At 49.3% G+C, this 15336-nt stretch overlaps 1 protein-coding gene across 2 annotated transcripts in view; it reads right to left on the minus strand.

Moving 5' to 3' along the window:
* asic1c (acid-sensing (proton-gated) ion channel 1c) overlaps window positions 1-15336 on the minus strand; it is a 529389-nt gene that overhangs the window by 139167 nt on the left and 374886 nt on the right. For both annotated transcript variants that reach the window (XM_072468555.1, XM_072468556.1), the window contains exon 8: window positions 1435-1514. In XM_072468555.1, coding sequence (XP_072324656.1) covers window positions 1435-1514 — 80 coding nt within the window. The remainder of the gene's footprint in view (window positions 1-1434; window positions 1515-15336) is intronic.

Genomic DNA, 15336 nt, shown 5'->3' on the forward strand with positions numbered 1-15336 from the left:
AAGAGACAGCGAGACCAGGAGAGTCAGAGAGAGAGGGAGAGACTGAGAGAGAGAGAGAGAGACCAGGAGAGTCAGAGAGAGAGGGAGCGAGAGAGAGCGAGACCAGGAGAGTCAGAGAGAGAGAGCGAGAGACTGAGAGAGAGAGAGAGCGAGACCAGGAGAGTCAGAGAGAGAGGGAGAGACTGAGAGAGAGAGAGAGCGAGACCAGGAGAGTCAGAGAGAGAGGGAGAGAGAGAGAGAGAGAGAGTGAGACCAGGAGAGTCAGAGAGAGAGAGGGAGAGACTGAGAGAGAGAGAGAGCGAGACCAGGAGAGTCAGAGAGAGAGGGAGAGACTGAGAGAGAGAGAGAGAGCGAGAGCAGGAGAGTCAGAGAGAGAGAGAGAGAGAGAGAGCGAGACCAGGAGAGTCAGAGAGAGAGGGAGAGAGAGAGAGAGAGCGAGACCAGGAGAGTCAGAAAGAGAGAGGGAGAGACTGAGAGAGAGAGAGAGGCTGAGAGGGAGAGAGCGAGACCAGGAGAGTCAGAGAGAGAGAGGGAGAGACTGAGAGTGAGAGTGCGAGAGCAGGAGAGTCAGAGAGAGAGAGGGAGAGACTGAGAGAGAGAGAGAGAGAGAGAGCGAGACCAGGAGAGTCAGAGAGAGAGAGGGAGAGACTGAGAGAGAGGGAGAGACTGAGAGAGAGAGAGAGCGAGACCAGGAGAGTCAGAGAGAGAGAGGGAGAAACTGAGAGTGAGAGTGCGAGAGCAGGAGAGTCAGAGAGAGAGAGGGAGAGACTGAGAGAGAGAGAACAAGAGCAGGAGAGTCAGAGAGAGGGAGAGACTGAGAGAGAGAGAGAGAGAGACCAGGAGAGTCATCAGAGAGAGAGGGAGAGACTGAGAGAGAGAGAGAGCGAGACCAGGAGAGTCAGAGAGAGAAGGAGAGACTGAGAGAGAGAGAGAGCGAGACCAGGAGAGTCAGAGAGAGAGAGAGAGCGAGAGCAGGAGAGTCAGAGAGAGAGGGTGAGACTGAGAGAGAGAGAGAACGAGACCAGGAGAGTCAGAGAGAGAGGGAGAGACTGAGAGAAAGGGAGCGAGAGAGAGAGAGCGAGACCAGGAGAGTCAGACAGAGAGGGAGAGACTGAGAGAGAGTGAGAGAACGAGACCAGGAGAGTCAGAGAGAGAGGGAGAGACTGAGAGAGAGAGAGCGAGACCAGGAGAGTCAGAGAGAGAGGGAGAGACTGAGAGTGAGAGAACGAGACCAGGAGAGTCAGAGAGAGAGGGAGAGACTGAGAGAGAGAGAGAGAGCGAGACCAGGTTAGTCAGAGAGGGAGACAAGGAGAGTCACAGAGTTATAGAGAGACGGTCACAGAGAGAGTGATTGAGTCAGACAGTCAGAGAGAGAACGCGCTGCTCCACTGTGAGACCTTTAGGTCAGGAAAACAAACATAAGACGGATCTTACCTCGTACAAATAATCAAAAATTTCCAAGATGGTTAAAATACTGGCTCCAATAAACAGCCCCATCTGACCTCCAATATCACCTGGAAAATGGAAAACCCGCAGATCTGAGAATACGTCATTAAAGATTTCCTCAAATAGACTGAGAATCTAACAATCATGAATGGCAGAGGGAAGCTTATCAAAAGCAAGAGTTAACACAGCCTGAAGAAAGAGAGAGAGAGAGAGATTGGGGACGGAGAGAGAGAGAGATTGGAGATGGAGAGAGAGAGAGATTGGGGATGGAGAGAGAGAGAGAGAGATTGGGGACGGAGAGAGAGAGAGATTGGAGATGGAGAGAGAGATTGGGGATGGAGAGAGAGAGAGAGATTGGGGATGGAGAGAAAGAGATTGGGGATGGAGAGAGAGAGAGATTGGAGATGGAGAGAGAGAGAGATTGGGGATGGAAAGAGAGAGAGATTGGGGATGGAGAGAGAGAGAGAGATTGGGGATGGAGAGAGAGAGAGAGATTGGGGATGGAGAGGGGGAGAGAGATTGGGGATGGAGAGAGAGAGAGATTGGAGATGGAGAGAGAGAGAGATTGGAGATGGAGACAGAGAGAGAGATTATAGATGGAGAGAGAGAGAGATTGGAGATGGAGAGAGAGATTGGAGATGGAGAGAGAGAGATTGGGGATGGAGAGAGAGAGAGAGATTAGAGATGGAGAGAGAGAGAGATTGGGAATGGAGACAGAGAGATTGGGGATGGAGAGAAAGAGAGATTGGGGATGGGGAGATCGAGAGAGATTGGGAATGGAGAGAGGGAGAGATTGGGGCTGGAGAGAGAGAGAGAGATTGGAGATGGATAGAGAGAGACAGATTAGGGATGGAGAGAGAGAGATTGGAGATGGAGAGAGAGAGATTGGGGATGGAGAGAGAGAGAGATTGGAGATGGAAAGAGGGAGAGAGATTGGGGATGGAGAGAGAGAGATTGGGGATGGAGAGAGAGATTGGGGATAGAGAGAGAGAGAAATTGGAGCTGGAGAGAGAGAGAGATTGGGTATGGAGAGAGAGAGAGATTGGTGATGGAGAGAGAGGGAGATTGGACATTGAGAGAGAGAGAGAGAGATTGGAGATGGAGAGAGCGAGATTAGGGATGGAGAGAGAGAGAGGTTAGGGAGGCGAGAGAGAGAGATTAGGGATGGATCCAGAGAGAGATGGGGATGGAGAGAGAGAGTGATTGGGGATGGAGAGCGAGAGATTGGGGAGGAGAGAGGGAGAGAGATTGGGGATGGAGAGAGAGAGAGATTGGGGATGGAGAGAGAGAGAGAGATTGGGGATGGAGAGGGGGAGAGAGATTGGGGATGGAGAGAGAGAGAGATTGGAGATGGAGAGAGAGAGAGATTGGAGATGGAGACAGAGAGAGAGATTATAGATGGAGAGAGAGAGAGATTGGAGATGGAGAGAGAGATTGGAGATGGAGAGAGAGAGATTGGGGATGGAGAGAGAGAGAGAGATTAGAGATGGAGAGAGAGAGAGATTGGGGATGGAGACAGAGAGATTGGGGATGGAGAGAAAGAGAGATTGGGGATGGGGAGATCGAGAGAGATTGGGAATGGAGAGAGGGAGAGATTGGGGCTGGAGAGAGAGAGAGAGATTGGAGATGGATAGAGAGAGACAGATTAGGGATGGAGAGAGAGAGATTGGAGATGGAGAGAGAGAGATTGGGGATGGAGAGAGAGAGAGATTGGAGATGGAAAGAGGGAGAGAGATTGGGGATGGAGAGAGAGAGATTGGGGATGGAGAGAGAGAGATTGGGGATAGAGAGAGAGAGAAATTGGAGCTGGAGAGAGAGAGAGATTGGGTATGGAGAGAGAGAGAGATTGGTGATGGAGAGAGAGGGAGATTGGACATTGAGAGAGAGAGAGAGAGATTGGAGATGGAGAGAGCGAGATTAGGGATGGAGAGAGAGAGAGGTTAGGGAGGCGAGAGAGAGAGATTAGGGATGGATCCAGAGAGAGATGGGGATGGAGAGAGAGAGTGATTGGGGATGGAGAGCGAGAGAGATTTGAGATGGAGAGAGAGAGATTGGAGGTGGAGAGAGAGAGAGATTGGAGATGGAGAGAGAGAGAGAGATTGGAGATGGAGAGAGAGATTGGAGATGGAGAGAGAGAGAGAGAGATTGGGGATGGAGAGAGAGAGATTGGGGAGGAGAGAGGGAGAGAGATTGGGGATGGAGAGAGAGAGAGAGATTGGGGATGGAGAGAGAGAGAGATTTGAGATGGAGAGAGAGAGATTGGAGATGGAGAGAGAGAGAGATTGGAGATGGAGAGAGAGAGAGATTGGGGATGGAGAGAGAGAGAGATTGGAGATAGGGAGGGAGATTGGAGATGGAGAGAGAGAGAGTGAGATTGGGGATGGAGAGAGAGAGATTGGGGATGGAGAGAGAGAGATTGGGGATGGAGAGAGAGAGAGAGATTGGGGATGGTGAGAGAGAGAGAGATTTGGGATGGAGAGAGAGAGAGATTGGGGTTGGAGCGAGAGAGAGAGATTGGGGCTAGAGAGAGAGAGAGAGATTGGGGTTGGAGAGAGACAGAGCGATTGGAGATGGAGACAGAGAGAATGGAGATGGAGAGAGAGAGATATTGGGGATGGAGAGAGCGAGTGATTTGGGATGGAGAGAGAAAGAGTTTGGGGATGGAGAGAGAGAGAGATTGGAGATGGAGAGAGAGCGATTGGAGATGAAGAGAGAGGGAGATTGGGGACGGAGAGAGAGAGAGATGTGTGATGGAGAGAGAGAGAGATTGGGGATGGTGAGAGAGTGACATTGGAGATAAAGAGAGAGAGAGAGATTGGAGATGGAGATAGAGATAGATTGAGGTTGAAGGGAGAGAGAGATTGGAGATGGAGTGAGAGAATGGGGATGGAGAGAGAGAGATATTTTGGGGATGGAGAGAGAGAGATTGGGGATGGAAAGAGAGAGATATTGTAGATAGAGAGGGAGGGAGATTGGGAATGGAGAGAGAGAGAGAGATTGGGGATGGAGAGAAAGAGAGTGACTGGGCTTTGAGAGAGAGATAGATTGGGGATGGAGTGAGAATGACAGATAGGGGATGGAGAGAGAATCGGAGATGGAGGGAGAGAGAGATTAGGGATGGAGAGAAAGAGAGATTGGGGATGGAGAGAGAGAGAGATTGATGATGGAGAGAGGGAGACTGGGGATGGTGAGAGAGTGGCATTGGACATTGAGAGAGAGAGACAGTTTGGAGATGGAGAGAGACAGAGATTGAGGTTGTAGAGAGAGAGAGATTGCAGATTGAGTGAGAGAATGTGGATGGAGAGAGAGAGATATTGTTGATAGAGAGGGAGGGATATTCGGAATGGAGAGAGAGAGATAGATTGGGGATGCAGAGAGAGAGCGTGACTGGGCTTTGAGAGAGAGAGAGATTGGGGATGGAGAGAGAAAGAGAGATTGGTGATGGAGAGAGTGAGAGATTGGGGACGGAGAGAGCGAGTGATTGGGGATGGAGAGAGAGAGCTTGCGGATGGAGAGAAAGAGATATTGGGGATGGAGAGATAGATAGATTGGAGATGGAGAGAGAGAGAGATTGGACATGGAGAGAGAGAGAGATTGGGGATGGAGAGAGAGAGGGATTGAGGTTGCAGAGAGAGAGAGATAGGGGATGAAGAGAGAGAGAGATTGGGGATGGAGAGATAGAGAGATTTGTGATGGCGAGCGACAGATTGGGGATGGTGAGAGAGTGACATTGGAGATAAAGAGAAAGAGATAGATTGGAGATGGAGAGAGAGAGATATTGAGGTTGTAGGGAGAGAGAGATTGGAGATGGAGTGAGAGAATGGGGATGGAGAGAGAGAGAGATATTGGGGATGGAGAGAGAGAGATTTGGGGTGGAGAGAGAGAGATATTGTAGATAGAGAGGGAGGGAGATTGTGAATGGAGAGAGAGGGAGAGAGATTGGGGATGGAGATAGAGAGAGTGACTGGGCTTTGAGAGAGAGAGAGATTGGGGATGGAGCGCGAAAGAGAGATTGGGGATGGAGAGAGAGAGAGATTGGGGATGGAGAGAGAGAGAGATTGGTGATGGAGAGAGAGAGAGATTGGTGATGGAGAGAGAGAGAGAGATTGGATATTGAGCGAGAGAGAGATTGGAGATGGAGAGAGAGAGATTAGAGATGGAGAGAGAGAGAGATTAGGGATGGAGAGAGAGATCAGAGATGGAGGGAGAGAGAGATTAGGGATGGAGAGAGAGAGATTAGGGATGGAGAGAGAGAGATTGGGGGTGGAGAGAGAGAGAGATTGGTGATGGAGAGAGAGAGAGAGATTGGACATTGAGAGAGAGAGAGATTGGAGATGGAGAGAGAGAGATTAGGGATGGCGAGAGAGAGATGAGGGATGGAGAGAGAGAGAGATGGGGATGGAGAGAGAGAATGATTGGGGATGGAGGGAGAGAGAGAGATTGGGGATGGAGAGAGAGAGAGATTGGGGAAGGAGAGAGAGAGAGATTGTTGATGGAGAGAGAGAGAGATTGTGGATGGAGAGAGAGAGAGTGATTGGGGATGGAGAGAAAGAGAGAGATTGAGGTTGGAGAGAGAGAGAGAGATTGAGGAAATAGAGAGAGAGAGATTGCAGATGTAGAGAGATAGAGATTGGAGATGGAGAGAGAGAGAGATTGGGGATGGAGAGAAAGAGAGAGATTGGGGTTGGAGAGAGAGAGAGAGATTGGGGATAGAGAGAGAGAGAGACTGGGGATGGAGAGAGAGACAGATTGGGGATGGAGAGAAAGAGAGAGATTGGGGTTGGCGAGAGAGAGAGAGATTGAGGATAGAGAGAGAGAGAGATTGGAGATGGAGAGAGATAGAGATTGGAGATGGAGAGAGAGAGAGATTGGAGATTGAGAGAGAGAGAGAGACTGGGGATGGAGAGAGTGAGAGATTGGGGACAGAGAGAGCGAGTGATTGGGAATGGAGAGAGAGAGTTTGGGGATGGAGAGAGAGAGATATTGGGGATGGAGAGAGAGAGGGATTGAGGTTGTAGAGAGAGAGAGAGATTGGGGATGAAGAGAGTGAGAGATTGGGGATGGAGAGAGAGAGAGATTTGTGATGGCGAGCGAGAGATTGGAGATGGAAAGTGAGAGAGATTGGGCATGGAGAGAGAGAGATATATTGGGGATGGAGAGAGAGAGAGATTGAGGTTGTAGGGAGAGAGAGATTGGAGATGGAGTGAGAGAATGGGGATGGAGAGAGAGAGATATATTGGGGATGGAGAGAGAGAGATTGGGGGTGGAGAGAGAGAGATATTGTAGATGGAGAGAGAGAGATTGGGGATGGAGAGAGAGAGAGACTGGAGATTGAGAGAGTGAGAGATTGGGGACGGAGAGAGCGAGTGATTGGGGATGGAGAGAGAGAGTTTGGGGATGGAGAGAAAGAGATATTGGGGATGGAGAGATAGATAGATTGGAGATGGAGAGAGAGAGAGATTGGACATGGAGAGAGAGAGAGAGATTGGGGATGGAGAGAGAGAGGGATTGAGGTTGCAGAGAGAGAGAGATTGGGGATGAAGAGAGAGAGAGATTGGGGATGGAGAGATAGAGAGATTTGTGATGGCGAGCGAGAGATTGGGGATGGTGAGAGAGTGACATTGGAGATAAAGAGAAAGAGATAGGTTGGAGATGGAGAGAGAGAGAGATATTGGGGATGGAGAGAAAGAATGGGGATGGAGAGAGAGAGAGATATTGGGGATGGAGAGAGAGAGATTTGGGGTGGAGAGAGAGAGATATTGTAGATAGAGAGGGAGGGAGATTGTGAATGGAGAGAGAGAGAGAGAGATTGGGGATGGAGATAGAGAGAGTGACTGGGCTTTGAGAGAGAGAGAGATTGGGGATGGAGCGAGAAAGAGAGATTGGGGATGGAGAGAGAGAGAGATTGGGGATGGAGAGAGAGAGAGATTGGTGATGGAGAGAGAGAGAGATTGGTGATGGAGAGAGAGAGAGAGATTGGATATCGAGAGAGAGAGAGATTGGAGATGGAGAGAGAGAGATTAGAGATGGAGAGAGAGAGAGATTAGGGATGGAGAGAGAGATCAGAGATGGAGGGAGAGAGAGATTAGGGATGGAGAGAGAGAGATTGGGGGTGGAGAGAGAGAGAGATTGGTGATGGAGAGAGAGAGAGAGATTGGACATTGAGAGAGAGAGAGATTGGAGATGGAGAGAGAGAGATTAGGGATGGAGAGAGAGAGATTAGGGATGGAGAGAGAGAGAGATGGGGATGGAGAGAGAGAATGATTGGGGATGGAGCGAGTGAGAGAGATTGGGGAAGGAGAGAGAGAGAGATTGTTGATGGAGAGAGAGGGAGATTGTGGATGGAGAGAGAGAGAGTGATTGGGGATGGAGAGAGAGATTAGGGATGGAGAGAGAGAGATTGGAGATGGATAGAGAGAGAGATTGGAGATGGAGAGATAGAGAGATTGGACATGGAGAGAGAGAGAGATTGGGGAAGGAGAGAGAGAGAGATTGTTGATGGAGAGGGAGAGAGATTGGGGATGGAGAGAGAGAGAGTGATTGGGGATGGAGAGAAAGAGAGAGATTAGGGATGGAGAGAGTGAGATTGGAGATGGATAGAGAGAGAGATTGGAGATGGAGAGAGAGAGAGATTGGACATGGAGAGAGAGAGAGATTGGGGATGGAGAGAGAGTGTGATTGAGGTTGTAGAGAGCAAGAGATTGGGGATGGAGAGAGAGAGAGATTTGTGATGGAGAGAGAGAAAGATTGGGGCTGGTGAGAGAGTGACATTGGAGATGAAGAGAGAGAGAGAGATTGAGGTTGTAGGGAGAGAGAGATTGAAGAAGGAGTGAGAGAATGGGGATGGAGAGAGAGAGATATATTGGGTGTGGAGAGAGAGAGATTGGGGATGGAGAGAGAGAGATATTGTAGATAGAGAGGGAGGGAGATTGGGAATGGAGAGAGAGAGAGATTGGGGATGAAGAGAGGGAGAGATTGTGGATGGAGAGAGAGAGAGAGAGATCGAAGATGAATTGAGAGAGAGATTGGGGTTGGGGAGATAGAGTTTGGAGATGGAGAGAGAGAGAGATTGGGGATGGAGTGAGAGTGACATTGGAGATAAAGAGAGAGAGAGAGATTGGAGATGGAGAGAGAGATAGATTGAGGTTGAAGGGAGAGAGAGATTGGAGATGGAGTGAGAGAATGGGGATGGAGAGAGAGAGATATATTGGGGATGGAGAGAGAGAGATTGGGGATGGAAAGAGAGAGATATTGTAGATAGAGAGGGAGCGAGATTGGGAATGGAGAGAGAGAGATTGGGGATGGAGAGAAAGAGAGTGACTGGGCTTTGAGAGAGAGATAGATTGGGGATGGAGTGAGAATGACAGATAGGGGATGGAGAGAGAGATCGGAGATGGAGGGAGAGAGAGGTTAGGGATGGAGAGAAAGACAGATTGGGGATGGAGAGAGAGAGAGATTGGTGATGGAGAGAGGCAGACTGGGGATGGTGAGAGAGTGGCATTGGACAATGAGAGAGAGAGACAGTTTGGAGATGGAGAGAGAGAGAGATTGAGGTTGTAGAGAGAGAGAGATTGCAGATTGAGTGAGAGAATGTGGATGGAGAGAGAGAGATATTGTTGATAGAGAGGAAGGGATATTGGGAATGGAGAGAGAGAGATAGATTGGGGATGCAGAGAGAGAGCGTGACTGGGCTTTGAGAGAGAGAGAGAGAGATCGGGGATGGAGAGAGAAAGAGAGATTGGTGATGGAGAGAGAGAGATTGGGGATGGAGAGAGGGAGAGAGATTGGGGATGGAGAGAGAGAGAGAGAGATTGGGGATGGAGAGAGAGAGAGATTTGAGATGGAGAGAGAGAGATTGGAGATGGAGAGAGAGAGAGATTGGGGATGGAGAGAGAGAGAGATTGGAGATAGGGAGGGAGATTGGAGATGGAGAGAGAGAGTGAGATTGGGGATGGAGAGAGAGAGATTGGAGATGGAGAGAGAGAGAGAGATTGGGGATGGTGAGAGAGTGACATTGGAGATAAAGAGAAAGAGATAGATTGGAGATGGAGAGAGAGACACATTGAGGTTGTAGGGAGAGAGAGATTGGAGATGGAGTGAGAGAATGGGGATGGAGAGAGAGAGAGATATTGGGGATGGAGAGAGAGAGATTTGGGGTGGAGAGAGAGAGATATTGTAAATAGAGAGGGAGGGAGATTGTGAATGGAGAGAGAGAGAGAGATTGGGGATGGAGATAGAGAGAGTGACTGGGCTTTGAGAGAGAGAGAGAGATTGGGGATGGAGCGAGAAAGAGAGATTGGGGATGGAGAGAGAGAGAGATTGGGGATGGAGAGAGAGAGAGATTGGTGATGGAGAGAGAGAGAGATTGGTGATGGAGAGAGAGAGAGAGATTGGATGTTGAGCGAGAGAGAGATTGGAGATGGAGAGAGAGAGATTAGAGATGGAGAGAGAGAGAGATTAGGGATGGAGAGAGAGATCAGAGATGGAGGGAGAGAGAGATTAGGGATGGAGAGAGAGAGATTAGGGATGGAGAGAGAGAGATTGGGGGTGGAGAGAGAGAGAGATTGGTGATGGAGAGAGAGAGAGAGATTGGACATTGAGAGAGAGAGAGATTGGAGATGGAGAGAGAGAGATTAGGGATGGCGAGAGAGAGATTAGGGATGGAGAGAGAGAGAGATGGGGATGGAGAGAGAGAATGATTGGGGATGGAGGGAGAAAGAGAGATTGGGGATGGAGAGAGAGAGAGATTGGGGAAGGAGAGAGAGAGAGATTGTTGATGGAGAGAGAGAGAGTGATTGGGGATGGAGAGAAAGAGAGAGATTGAGGTTGGAGAGAGAGAGAGAGATTGAGGAAAGAGAGAGAGAGAGATTGGAGATGTAGAGAGATAGAGATTGGAGATGGAGAGAGAGAGAGATTGGGGATGGAGAGAAAGAGAGAGATTGTTGTTGGAGAGAGAGAGAGATTGGGGATAGAGAGAGAGAGAGACTGGGGATGGAGAGAGAGACAGATTGGGGATGGAGAGAAAGAGAGAGATTGGGGTTGGCGAGAGAGAGAGAGATTGAGGATAGAGAGAGAGAGAGATTGGAGATGGAGAGAGAGAGAGAGATTGGGGATGGTGAGAGAGTGACATTGGAGATAAAGAGAAAGAGATAGATTGGAGATGGAGAGAGAGACACATTGAGGTTGTAGGGAGAGAGAGATTGAAGATGGAGTGAGAGAATGGGGATGGAGAGAGAGAGAGATATTGGGGATGGAGAGAGAGAGATTTGGGGTGGAGAGAGAGAGATATTGTAAATAGAGAGGGAGGGAGATTGTGAATGGAGAGAGAGAGAGAGATTGGGGATGGAGATAGAGAGAGTGACTGGGCTTTGAGAGAGAGAGAGAGATTGGGGATGGAGCGAGAAAGAGAGATTGGGGATGGAGAGAGAGAGAGATTGGGGATGGAGAGAGAGAGAGATTGGTGATGGAGAGAGAGAGAGATTGGTGATGGAGAGAGAGAGAGAGATTGGATGTTGAGCGAGAGAGAGATTGGAGATGGAGAGAGAGAGATTAGAGATGGAGAGAGAGAGAGATTAGGGATGGAGAGAGAGATCAGAGATGGAGGGAGAGAGAGATTAGGGATGGAGAGAGAGAGATTAGGGATGGAGAGAGAGAGATTGGGGGTGGAGAGAGAGAGAGATTGGTGATGGAGAGAGAGAGAGAGATTGGACATTGAGAGAGAGAGAGATTGGAGATGGAGAGAGAGAGATTAGGGATGGCGAGAGAGAGATTAGGGATGGAGAGAGAGAGAGATGGGGATGGAGAGAGAGAATGATTGGGGATGGAGGGAGAGAGAGAGATTGGGGATGGAGAGAGAGAGAGATTGGGGAAGGAGAGAGAGAGAGATTGTTGATGGAGAGAGAGAGAGTGATTGGGGATGCAGAGAAAGAGAGAGATTGAGGTTGGAGAGAGAGAGAGAGATTGAGGAAAGAGAGAGAGAGAGATTGGAGATGTAGAGAGATAGAGATTGGAGATGGAGAGAGAGAGAGATTGGGGATGGAGAGAAAGAGAGAGATTGTTGTTGGAGAGAGAGAGAGATTGGGGATAGAGAGAGAGAGAGACTGGGGATGGAGAGAGAGACAGATTGGGGATGGAGAGAAAGAGAGAGATTGGGGTTGGCGAGAGAGAGAGAGATTGAGGATAGAGAGAGAGAGAGATTGGAGATGGAGAGAGATAGAGATTGGAGATGGAGAGAGAGAGAGATTGGGGATTGAGAGAGAGAGAGAGACTGGGGATGGAGAGAGTGAGAGATTGGGGACAGAGAGAGCGAGTGATTGGGAATGGAGAGAGAGAGTTTGGGGATGGAGAGAGAGAGATATTGGGGATGGAGAGAGAGAGGGATTGAGGATGTAGAGAGAGAGAGAGTTTGGGGATGAAGAGAGTGAGAGATTGGGGATGGAGAGTTAGAGAGATTTGTGATGGCGAGCGAGAGATTGGAGATGGAAAGTGAGAGAGATTGGACATGGAGAGAGAGAGAGATTGGGGATGGAGAGAGAGAGAGAGATTGGAGATGGAGAGAGAGATTGGAGATGGAGAGAGAGAGAGAGAGATTGGGGATGGAGAGAGAGAGATTGGGGAGGAGAGAGGGAGAGAGATTGGGGATGGAGAGAGAGAGAGAGATTGGGGATGGAGAGAGAGAGAGATTTGAGATGGAGAGAGAGAGATTGGAGATGGAGAGAGAGAGAGATTGGAGATGGAGAGAGAGAGAGATTGGGGATGGAGAGAGAGAGAGATTGGAGATAGGGAGGGAGATTGGAGATGGAGAGAGAGAGAGTGAGATTGGGGATGGAGAGAGAGAGATTGGGGATGGAGAGAGAGAGATTGGGGATGGAGAGAGAGAGAGAGATTGGGGATGGTGAGAGAGAGAGAGATTTGGGATGGAGAGAGAGAGAGATTGGCGTTGGAGCGAGAGAAAGAGATTGGGGCTAGAGAGAGAGAGAGAGAGATTGGGGTTGGAGAGAGACAGAGAGATTGGAGATGGAGACAGAGAGAATGGAGATGGAGAGAGAGAGATATTGGGGATGGAGAGAGCGAGTGATTTGGGATGGAGAGAGAAAGAGTTTGGGGATGGAGAGAGAGAGAGATTGGAGATGGAGAGAGAGAGAGCAATTGGAGATGAAGAGAGAGGGAGATTGGGGACGGAGAGAGAGAGAGATTTGTGATGGAGAGAGAGAGAGATTGGGGATGGTGAGAGAGTGACATTGGAGATAAAGAGAGAGAGAGAGATTGGGGATGGTGAGAGAGTGACATTGGAGATAAAGAGAGAGAGAGAGATTGGAGATGGAGATAGAGATAGATTGAGGTTGAAGGGAGAGAGAGATTGGAGATGGAGTGAGAGAATGGGGATGGAGAGAGAGAGATATTTTGGGGATGGAGAGAGAGAGATTGGGGATGGAAAGAGAGAGATATTGTAGATAGAGAGGGAGGGAGATTGGGAATGGAGAGAGAGAGAGAGATTGGGGATGGAGAGAAAGAGAGTGACTGGGCTTTGAGAGAGAGATAGATTGGGGATGGAGTGAGAATGACAGATAGGGGATGGAGAGAGAGATCGGAGATGGAGGGAGAGAGAGATTAGGGATGGAGAGAAAGAGAGATTGGGGATGGAGAGAGAGAGAGATTGATGATGGAGAGAGGGAGACTGGGGATGGTGAGAGAGTGGCATTGGACATTGAGAGAGAGAGACAGTTTGGAGATGGAGAGAGACAGAGATTGAGGTTGTAGAGAGAGAGAGATTGCAGATTGAGTGAGAGAATGTGGATGGAGAGAGAGATATTGTTGATAGAGAGGGAGGGATATTGGGAATGGAGAGAGAGAGATAGATTGGGGATGCAGAGAGAGAGCGTGACTGGGCTTTGAGAGAGAGAGAGATTGGGGATGGAGAGAGAAAGAGAGATTGGTGATGGAGAGAGTGAGAGATTGGGGACGGAGAGAGCGAGTGATTGGGGATGGAGAGAGAGAGTTTGGGGATGGAGGGAAAGAGATATTGGGGATGGAGAGATAGATAGATTGGAGATGGAGAGAAAGAGAGATTGGACATGGAGAGAGAGAGAGATTGGGGATGGAGAGAGAGAGGGTTTGAGGTTGCAGAGAGAGGGAGATAGGGGATGAAGAGAGAGAGAGATTGGGGATGGAGAGATAGAGAGATTTGTGATGGCGAGCGACAGATTGGGGATGGTGAGAGAGTGACATTGGAGATAAAGAGAAAGAGATAGATTGGAGATGGAGAGAGAGAGATATTGAGGTTGTAGGGAGAGAGAGATTGGAGATGGAGTGAGAGAATGGGGATGGAGAGAGAGAGAGATATTGGGGATGGAGAGAGAGAGATTTGGGGTGGAGAGAGAGAGATATTGTAGATAGAGAGGGAGGGAGATTGTGAATGGAGAGAGAGGGAGAGAGATTGGGGATGGAGAGAGAGATTGGAGATGGAGAGAGAGAGAGAGAGATTGGGGATGGAGAGAGAGAGATTGGGGAGGAGAGAGGGAGAGAGATTGGGGATGGAGAGAGAGAGACAGATTGGGGATGGAGAGAGAGAGAGATTTGAGATGGAGAGAGAGAGATTGGAGATGGAGAGAGACAGAGATTGGAGATGGAGAGAGAGAGAGATTGGGGATGGAGAGAGAGAGAGATTGGAGATAGGGAGGGAGATTGGAGATGGAGAGAGAGAGAGTGAGATTGGGGATGGAGAGAGAGAGATTGGGGATGGAGAGAGAGAGATTGGGGATGGAGAGAGAGAGAGAGATTGGGGATGGTGAGAGAGAGAGAGATTTGGGATGGAGAGAGAGAGAGATTGGGGTTGGAGCGAGAGAAAGAGATTGGGGCTAGAGAGAGAGAGAGAGATTGGGGTTGGAGAGAGACAGAGAGATTGGAGATGGAGACAGAGAGAATGGAGATGGAGAGAGAGAGATATTGGGGATGGAGAGAGCGAGTGATTTGGGATGGAGAGAGAAAGAGTTTGGGGATGGAGAGAGAGAGAGATTGGAGATGGAGAGAGAGAGAGCGATTGGAGATGAAGAGAGAGGGAGATTGGGGACGGAGAGAGAGAGAGATTTGTGATGGAGAGAGAGAGAGATTGGGGATGGTGAGAGAGTGACATTGGAGATAAAGAGAGAGAGAGAGATTGGGGATGGTGAGAGAGTGACATTGGAGATAAAGAGAGAGAGAGAGATTGGAGATGGAGATAGAGATAGATTGAGGTTGAAGGGAGAGAGAGATTGGAGATGGAGTGAGAGAATGGGGATGGAGAGAGAGAGATATTTTGGGGATGGAGAGAGAGAGATTGGGGATGGAAAGAGAGAGATATTGTAGATAGAGAGGGAGGGAGATTGGGAATGGAGAGAGAGAGAGAGATTGGGGATGGAGAGAAAGAGAGTGACTGGGCTTTGAGAGAGAGATAGATTGGGGATGGAGTGAGAATGACAGATAGGGGATGGAGAGAGAGATCGGAGATGGAGGGAGAGAGAGATTAGGGATGGAGAGAAAGAGAGATTGGGGATGGAGAGAGAGAGAGATTGATGATGGAGAGAGGGAGACTGGGGATGGTGAGAGAGTGGCATTGGACATTGAGAGAGAGAGAGACAGTTTGGAGATGGAGAGAGACAGAGATTGAGGTTGTAGAGAGAGAGAGATTGCAGATTGAGTGAGAGAATGTGGATGGAGAGAGAGAGATATTGTTGATAGAGAGGGAGGGATATTGGGAATGGAGAGAGAGAGATAGATTGGGGATGCAGAGAGAGAGCGTGACTGGGCTTTGAGAGAGAGAGAGATTGGGGATGGAGAGAGAAAGAGAGATTGGTGATGGAGAGAGTGAGAGATTGGGGACGGAGAGAGCGAGTGATTGGGGATGGAGAGAGA

Source organism: Scyliorhinus torazame, chromosome 11, assembly GCF_047496885.1.
Source record: "Scyliorhinus torazame isolate Kashiwa2021f chromosome 11, sScyTor2.1, whole genome shotgun sequence".
Taxonomy (NCBI): domain Eukaryota; kingdom Metazoa; phylum Chordata; class Chondrichthyes; order Carcharhiniformes; family Scyliorhinidae; genus Scyliorhinus; species Scyliorhinus torazame.